General features: G+C 36.6%; 1 protein-coding gene across 2 annotated transcripts in view; it reads left to right on the forward strand.

Moving 5' to 3' along the window:
• Positions 1 to 9,330, forward strand: part of MYOF (myoferlin) — a 62,527-nt gene extending 53,197 nt beyond the window's left edge. Inside the window, exons 41-54 of one of the 2 annotated variants that reach the window (XM_040071015.1) lie at positions 297 to 422; positions 1,178 to 1,333; positions 1,442 to 1,533; positions 2,474 to 2,644; positions 3,146 to 3,294; positions 3,540 to 3,679; positions 3,960 to 4,048; positions 4,129 to 4,224; positions 4,804 to 4,945; positions 5,250 to 5,349; positions 6,145 to 6,338; positions 7,566 to 7,675; positions 8,014 to 8,161; positions 8,613 to 9,330. In XM_040071015.1, coding sequence (XP_039926949.1) covers positions 297 to 422; positions 1,178 to 1,333; positions 1,442 to 1,533; positions 2,474 to 2,644; positions 3,146 to 3,294; positions 3,540 to 3,679; positions 3,960 to 4,048; positions 4,129 to 4,224; positions 4,804 to 4,945; positions 5,250 to 5,349; positions 6,145 to 6,338; positions 7,566 to 7,675; positions 8,014 to 8,161; positions 8,613 to 8,651 — 1,752 coding nt within the window. In that variant the 3' untranslated portion in view covers positions 8,652 to 9,330. The remainder of the gene's footprint in view (positions 1 to 296; positions 423 to 1,177; positions 1,334 to 1,441; positions 1,534 to 2,473; positions 2,645 to 3,145; positions 3,295 to 3,539; positions 3,680 to 3,959; positions 4,049 to 4,128; positions 4,225 to 4,803; positions 4,946 to 5,249; positions 5,350 to 6,144; positions 6,339 to 7,565; positions 7,676 to 8,013; positions 8,162 to 8,612) is intronic. The other variant, XM_040071016.1, reaches the window with a different exon arrangement.

The following is a 9,330-nucleotide window of genomic DNA, read 5'->3' on the forward strand; positions in this document are numbered from 1 at the left end:
AGTACTTCTACTGTTTGTTGGCTAAAATTTGAAGTGAGACTAATTTAATTTCTTATCTAATACAGCTAACAAAGAAAGTAAAGATATGCTACATACTCTGGTTTTAACCAAGCCTAAATGAAGCTTTACCATATGTTCTCCAAAACATTGCATTTGCTCCCACTTTGATATAAAAATTGTTCCAAAAGCTTTGGTTCCCTAAAATATTCCATCAAACGTAAAATACTTTGCAGTGCCACTGTGGTGGAACTGATACATATGATAATTGCTGAACTTCCCTTGTTTCTTTTTTCAAGGTGTATGACTGTGAATTGGAAAAAGTACCTGAATTCAATAACCTGACAGACTTCTGTGATACATTTAAACTATACAGAGGGAAATCCGAGGAGAGTGATGATCCATCAGTGGTTGGAGAATTCAAGGTAAATTTCAAATGATGGGCAACAAACAAGTGCTAGTTGCTGACTGTTGTAAGTGGTTATTTAAGTAGATCTACATTCAAGCATTTCAGCTTAAATATGGATTTGTGCATTAGTAGGGTCAATAGATATTTGTAACTACTTAGCTACAGGCTCATCTTTTTCAAGGAAAGTGCAGCTACATGTTGCTCACACTAGATGTGCTATGTGTTACTTTTCAAGAAATATAATTCCTGCTAATGTAACCTTCCCCAGTAACCATGAGACAGGACCTTCCCAGATAACCTCTCAGGCAGAACTCAGATTCCAAAAAGCACATTTTTAGAATGATTTGGAAAAGGTATTTTGTACTGTTTCTGTGCTTCTGTGACTTTTATGGATTAAAATAACGCTAATGTAGATAAAACCAACCAACCAACCAAAAATCCTCCAAACCTTCAATGATGTTTTTGGAGAGAGAAACAGGTACAAAGTATTTGTTACATATTCTTAGCTGGAACAAAACTGAGTAATTGTGTTGACATCAAAACAGCTGAATTGAGTTAAATTGGCAAAGGATATAACCTTGTCTTTTTGTCTTATCATCCAAAACCCACTAAAATAAAACAAAAGACTTCTAAGTCACTGTGGATCAGGCTATAATTTTGCTATTCCTATATAAAACAGAGTGTGTATGTGTAGGGTAAGTAAGAAAAAACACATTTAGCAGAATGACTTCTCTACATTTGTCTTGACCAGGTCTTTATACTACTTTTTAGGGATCGTTTAAGATCTACGCGCTGCCGGACGATCCCGCAGTTCCAGCTCCTCCTCGGCAGTTCCGCGAGCTGCCGGACAGCGGGCCCCAGGAGTGCATCGTGAGAATCTACATCATCCGAGCCCTGCAGCTGCAGCCCCAGGACAACAACGGCCTGGTGAGGCTGTTTGCTTTTGTCTGGCAGCTGACTGCTCTCCTATACTTCCAATAAAGTTACTCCTGATAACTATTTCTTAACAATATTCTTTTTTCTTGTTTTAAATAGTGTGATCCTTATATAAAGATATCTCTAAGTAAAAAAGTAATTGAAGACAGAGATCATTATGTGCCTAATACCCTCAACCCAATCTTTGGCAGGTAACGCACTTTTTTGTATTTTCAATTGACGGTATTTTAGAATGTTTTCCTATTTTTTAAGGTAAAACATTATTTGAAATATTCAGTGCTCTATTCATAGTTATATACTGACAGTTAATTGTGAGTAAAATTGCATAAGGTGTTTCCTTTTGAAATCATTGGAAAACACAGATGTTTGGCTAATCCACAGATTTTCTTTGTCATGTGGGTAAATTTCACTAATGTATATATCTTAAACCCAGCCTGTGTTAGGCATATAAGAATTACAAAATATACTTATGGAATATGGAAGAAGTTTTAACTCTGAAAACTAAATGGACCTCACAAGTAATCACCTTAGCATGCATTCCCTGTACACTGTTCTTTCCATAAAAAGTTAATGACACCATTTTTTATATTAATAAAAAAATACTAGTTAGGAATGAAAAGTTACATCATCTGCATAATTACTATGAAATTCTGGGTCTGGTTTAGAGTTGTAGGAGGATTTTGATAACTTAGAAGGTTCAGAGAGGAGGACTAGAAGGATTAGGATGGGTTTGAAAAGTATAATTTGCAATGATGCGCTACAGGTTTTCAATTGTTCAGATTATGCAAAGAAATAGACAGCAAAGATACTGATTAAAGACACAAAGTCATTTCCTTGCTCAGTCCCAATTCAAGCTGATGCACAGAAAACATGTAAGTAATGCATTGTGCAGAAAGGAAGGAGGTAATATCCAGAGGAGTAAAAGGTAAATTACTTATAAGTGCAAATAGAAATTGGAGCATGAAAGATAACTGCTGCTAGATTTATCAGCACTGGAAGCATCCTTTTCAAACCTTCTAAAGGCTATTGCTCAAAAATAAAGTAGTAATTAATTTTTTCAATTTGTATTTTTAAGTTAAAAAATAAGAAGCATTTCTCAAAAGGGCCTTAATGGGGAATTTTTATGTTTAGAATGTATGAACTCAGCTGCTTCTTGCCTCAAGAAAAGGATCTGAAAATTTCAGTCTATGATTATGATGCATTGACTCGTGATGAAAAAGTGGGTGAAACCATCATTGATCTGGAAAACAGATTCCTTTCTCGTTATGGATCTCACTGTGGCATCCCCCAACAGTACTGGATGTAAGTAATTTTGTCTGTTGAAAATTTTAATCTGTAAGACCTAGTACCCAGTCTCTAAACAAACCTTAATTCTATGGTTAAAAAACAATGCTGTGGTTTCTCAAGGGTATTTGTTGTGCTTATTCTGTCATCTAAATTCCAGGTGAAACTATAAGTCCTCAGAACAGCCTTCACCAAAAACTATGGCATCAAATATTTTAATATTTCCTCAATACAGTAACATATGTATCTCTTCTGTCCAGAGAACTCACACTTCACAGAACTTTCTGACCTGCTGTTGCAAGTAAATATGAAAGCATCTGTGAATGTAAATTATTTTAATACATAAAGAAGTTAATTGAGCTGATACAAAATTATATCACTGTATCAAACTTCAGAGCCCTCAATCTAGGCAGTCACAGTGCTCTTTCTGAGCTAGTTTAATAAATACATTTTGCATGATGTGTAAATGCCCTGAAAGGTGAATAATTTTAGAATATGTTTCTTTTGCTTTCATAAAAGTTCAGGTGTGAATACCTGGCGTGATCAACTAAAACCCACCCAGTTATTGCAAAATGTCGCCAGGTTTAAAGGCTATGCTCCTCCTGTCCTCTCTGAGAATGGCAGAAAGATTAACTATGGGGGTCAAGATTATACTTTGGAGGAAGCTGGTGAGTTGTTTCACTTACTTTATATGTATGTCTTACTTTGTATGTATGTCTTAAATCCACATTGATAAAATATAAAACTTTCCAGTTATTTATCAAATTCTAGAAAAATGTCTTGGATTTTTCTCCCAGATGAACACACTTTTAGGCTCAATTTTAAGTATCTGGTTTAATTTTTTTTTTTTAAAGTTCAAATGCAAATTCTAGTTCATAAGTCCCTGTGTTTCTTCACATTTCTTTTATTTCAGAAGCTAACAAAATCTTGCATCAGCATCTTGGTCCGGGTGAAGAGCGGTTAGCCCTTCATATCCTCAGAACCCAGGGTTTGGTACCTGAGCATGTGGAAACAAGAACCTTATATAGCACTTTCCAGCCCAACATCTCCCAGGTACTGTGAACTGGCTTGGTTATAATTCCTCAAAAGCAGAAATGTAGCATTCCAGAATTTATGTCATGTTGCTGATGGTGTGGTATCTCTCAGGGGAAAGAGGGCTACAAATCATATTGCTTGGCTTAAAATGTAAAGCAGGTTAGTCTAGAAACATGATAAAACACAGCTTTTTAAAGAAAGTTCTGTAGAAACCAGAAAACTTACCTGAAAAATGAAAGGGCCATGACAAACCTATATGCAACAAACAATCCCTCATCCATCTTTTCCACTGTTGTAGGGAAAGCTGCAGATGTGGGTGGATGTTTTCCCCAAAAGCTTAGGACCGCCAGGCCCTCCGTTCAACATCACTCCCCGCAAAGCCAAGAAGTGAGTACCCCCACATACTACATACCTCTGGCAGCCTTGACAAGGCAATCCAAATCTCTTGCCCCAAACATCTCTCTTAGGTATGTCTTGCGTGTGATCGTCTGGAACACCAAAGATGTCATTCTGGATGAAAAGAGCATCACAGGAGAAGAAATGAGTGACATTTATGTGAAGGGGTAAGAGCATTCTCTCATGTAACATTTAAAATTAATAACATTCAGAATGTCCTGGGAATACCTTGACCATGGGTTTCAAATATTATTTGGTTCCACCAGCTCAAAAGCCAAGTCAGAGAAGGACAGAAGCGTTATGAGATAAAGCATGACCACTTAATGTGTTGTGAAAGATCCCGGAATTTCATCTCTTGAGACAGACAGCAACTGAAAAGGCAGAGAGTTAGCTTTGGCTTTTTGCATAACTTGGATTCTTAATTTTTACATTCCCTAGTCTTAATATAAAAAAAGCAGTAGAAATCAGAGAAATATACTACACCAGGCAGATCTAATTTCTCACTAAAAAGAACTCAGCAACTCACTGCTGATACAACACTGGTCTTAGATCAGAAATTCAGTTCAGATGTTCCTATTTACAGTGCCAAATTGGAACCAAACTGCAAAGGGGTGTGAAAAGCTCCCCAGCCCTCTGCAAGCAATTCTTACAGCTTGTCTGCAACTCCTTAATGACACAATTCCAGTACAAACAGGCACCAGTGTTGTCTCACTGCAAACACCAGACACATCTCTCCACATTTTCAGATGGATGCCTGGTAATGAAGAAAATAAGCAGAAAACCGATGTCCACTACCGATCATTAGATGGCGAAGGGAACTTTAACTGGAGATTTGTTTTTCCTTTTGACTATCTCCCAGCAGAGCAACTCTGTTTAGTTTCCAAAAAGGTGAGTATGTCTAAAGATCTCAATGCTTAGAATAGAGGTTCAAGTGAGCCTGGTAATTTCTACCTACATATTGAAAGAGACAATTTGGCTCAGTTTCATATACTTTCTCACACTGCTGCTGTGAACAGATTCATTTTGCCTTTGGGCCAGGAACAACACGCTGGCAACAACAGCAGTTTGCTTTTGGCAGGGCAAGATTAATACTTCCACCAACCCCAGAATTCACAAGTGCTAGCAGACTCTAGCTTTGAATTTCTGTAAGTAATTTTTAAAGGTGCTTGGTATTTGTTTTTTAAAATTTTAGGAACATTTTTGGAGTCTTGACAAGACAGAATTCAGAATCCCACCCAAACTGATCATTCAAATATGGGATAATGACAAGTTCTCCTTGGATGACTATCTGGGTAAGATTTTGAATGAAAATAGTTACTACTGTCTCAAAGCAGGTTATCAAAGAGAACAATTTTAAATTATTGCATAAGGATTGCATTTACAGTGAGAAACTGAGCATAGAAATATACTCCAGCTTTCCTTCAGAGTACAGGCTTGCTGAATGATTAAGCATTCAGTAAAGGCCTACTGGCAGGTAAACCACAATAGTTTTCAGTCAGGTAAACCCTCTCACAAGGCACATGGAACAATAACGTGTATGAAAATTTACTTTGCTTCTTTCTTTAAGTAAAATTACTTAAACAAGAGCACTTCAGTTCTCAATAGGAGTATTGACAATAGGATGTAATTTAGGTTTAAGCAATCTACTTCACACTGCTATTAATCCCTGCCTTTTCTAGAGATTTGAAAACAAGTAGTTGATTTATAACCATCATTAAAGTTTGCTAAGTTATGCATTTATCTGTCAGAAATTACTTACTACATTGCTCTATTTGGGCATCTTCCATTTAGATGTGTGTGGAAAAAAAACCCTCTATTAAAAAAATCAAACAATCTTGCATTAAAAAAGGGAGAGTCCAGCTTGATACCAAATTTATCAACACCACCAACACAGACTTAAACACAATGTATCCCACTTCCCTGCCTCACAACATCTTTAGACAAACAAGAATATAATGTGTCTGTTGATTGCCTTTCCTGTAGTTCCTGTATGTATATGTTTAGTGATAGAAAGGGTTGAAGTTGAGCTGCTGGTGCTGTATGGCTGGTTGTGTTATGCAGTGTTTGTCTTTGTATCTGCCTCCTAGGCTTTGTGGAACTTGATTTACATAAAACAATCATTCCAGCAAAAGTTCCTGAGAAGTGTAATATAGACATGATTCCAGAATACAAGGCAGACAGTTCTCAGAAGGCTCCCAGGACTGCCTCTCTCTTTGAACAGAAGTCCATGAAAGGATGGTGGCCATGCTACGTTGAAAAGGATGGCTCCCGTATTTTAGCGGTAAGGTTATTTACTCCTTTTAAATGTGCTTCAGACGTGCTCACCTTACTTTTCAAATGACATAGGAAGACTGTAGTTTCCTACTTAGCTGTTAGCTTTCAGTGGATAGACAGAGGAGGGGTAAATAGGACATTCCATGCACAAGTTCAGGAATTTGGTCCAGCAACAATTTTTTGTTTTAAAATGTGAGTTTAATACTTCCTTTATGTAGTTTGTTGCTAACTTTGTTTAACTTGAAAGACTTTGGTGCCAGGTTGAGTCATGCTGTCAACTATCAAAGCAGCTGATGGAGTCCTGTGAATGAATGCATAGCCTCAAGTTGTGCCGGGGAGATTTGCCTTGGACATCAAGAAAAATTTCTTCACAGAAAGGAGTGTTATGCATTGTAATGCCTGTACAGGGAGGTGGTGGAGTCACCATCCCTGGAGGTGTTCAGGAAAGGACTGGATGTGGCCCTTAGTGCCATGGTCTAGTTGACAAGGTAGACTTGGTGATCTTAGAAGTCTTTTCCAACCTAAATGATTGTGTGATTCTTTAATTTATCACATTATTGCTCAGAAGAACATCAGAGACATCCCAAATGCATTGAAGACTAAAGGAAAATGTTTAAATCCACAGGATTTTTGTACACAACAAACAAAATCTCTGTGCTGAGAATCCAGACCAGCTTCGTGACTACGTAAGCAGTCAGAAGGCCCAAAGCATTCTAACCTGTTTTACAGAGAAAATAAATATACATTTATCATTTAAGGCAGTATTTAAGTCTTTCAAAGGTGTCGTTGCCTTCTTTCTAATGTTTTTGCCTTAAAAATCTTATTACTGGAATTTAATAAATGAGGAAAAGTATTCAGAAACATTTATAAGCCACAGCAACATGAAAAATTAGATGCATGGTCATTTGGAAAATATGCAGGCCTTGGGTTGCTCTTGAAAGTGGAGAAGAACTGTTTTTGTTTTGCCAAATTGGAAAAACAAAATACAGCTTAGAGCTACAGAGGAATTAGCAGAACAATTTTATGTCCAGTGATTTGGTTTTTTCTATATGTCTTCTCCTTTTCTATGTGTTGTGATACTGTCATAGTACAAAAATCAGTATATTTTGAGGAGGAAATCAGAAACACAGGTGTAGACCATGAGCTGATCCCAGCTATTCCATGTAAGTACCAGGCAATTCCTATTCCTGCAATTTCAGTAAGATTCTTGTCTTGTGCCACTTTTTTTCTGAAGGGTAAAGTTGAAATGACATTGGAAGTTGTCAATGAAAAAGAAGCTGAGGAAAGGCCAGCTGGTAAAGGAAGAGATGAACCCAACATGAACCCCAAACTAGATATACCAAAGTAAGATATTTTTTCCCCACTAGCTTTAGAAATACCCAATATCTAGCTACTCTGACGCATGCAGTAACATATTAGTCATCAGTTATCCTTTGCAAAACTCCATTTATAAAAGCCAGTCTTGTTTCCTCCTGCATTCCTTCCTTCAAGCATTAGGATAAAATGCAAGGTGAGTTCAGTACTAATGGCACACGTTTACTGCAGCTGCTCTCTCGCATTTCCAAACTGTGCTTTCTTCAACCTCCAGACCAGCATTTTAAAGTTTTAAAGTGTTATAATCTCATGCTTAAGTATTCCCTGGTCTTAGAGTATAAATAATACTTACTTCTTTCAAAATGCAGCCGGCCAGATACTTCCTTCCTCTGGTTTACAAATCCCTGCAAGACCATGAGATTTATTGTGTGGCGCAGGTTTAAATGGGTCTTCATAGGCCTTATCATCTTGCTGATTCTCCTCCTGTTTGCAGCAGTGTTCCTCTATTCCCTGCCGGTAAGAATTTCTGAATGTTACTGTTCCTCAGCTGTGGGATGAGCTTTGACAGGAGTCATCAACAGGATACACCCCTGACTCTGACAGAGTCTATCACCTCTGTTTCAGCAGGAGACAGGGGTTATATCCTTAAAGCTATAAAAAAATTCAACTGATTTTTATTGAGAAACAATTTAAATTTAGGTTAAAACTAACCTATTAATTAAAGATGGAACAAGAAACTGCTTTAGAAGAGTTAATAACCTACACAATGGAAATAGCTAATAGTTGGCCTTGAGTCTACATTAGTCTGAAAAAAATTACCTATTTTCACTGTATTTTAACTGAAATTATCACACCCTAAATACACTTCGATCCATTTTAATATTTAAAATATCTCTTACAAAACTACACTGAAGGATTTTGTATGCATAATTTTACTTCTCTTGTTTCCTTCCTCCTCCTCCAACAGAATTATTTGTCAATGAAGATTGTGAAACCAATGTCATGAAGATTTTTTTACCTTATTTTTTTAAATAATGCTGAAATTTCGCCCTAAGCTGTGGACCAAAATCAGCAATGCTCTCCATCCTTTGTATCTGCTTGTATTTAGAATGGTAAAATGATAATTAAGACTTTCAATAAGGTTATCCAAGGTTCAAGAGGTCATGGAATGTGCTTTTTAAAAACAAGGAATAACCCAACACCCACCCCCCCCCCCTTTTTTTTTTTTTTTACTTCAGTGGTATCTATGCATGGTAAAGTTCTGACTGCTTTTAATGGATTTTTCATAAAAATTACTCAGAGGAGCTGCCTGCTATTTTCTGTTTTTTAACAGATCTGGTTTTTAGCAGATACTTTGTTTTGAGAATCCTTTTTGTTGGGCACACTTTGAAACTCTGCATTTTAAATTAAAGGAAAATAATCACTACTTACAGTTATGTCTACCAAAGAAACATCACAGTGCAATCAAAAGGTTATACAATGTTTCTAGTTCCACATCTAGTTCTAGATTTTCATCATCATGCTGCTTAAAATTCTTATTTGCCATGCTGTAGGCTTGACAACACTATACACATATCCTGACAAGTTCATAAACATAGAAATGAATTATACATTGTATTAGTATATTTTTGCATTGTACATTAGTATAATTACAAAATTTTAAATAAACTTATCCACAAGTAAAA

This window comes from Hirundo rustica, chromosome 8, assembly GCF_015227805.2.
Source record: "Hirundo rustica isolate bHirRus1 chromosome 8, bHirRus1.pri.v3, whole genome shotgun sequence".
NCBI lineage: Eukaryota > Metazoa > Chordata > Aves > Passeriformes > Hirundinidae > Hirundo > Hirundo rustica.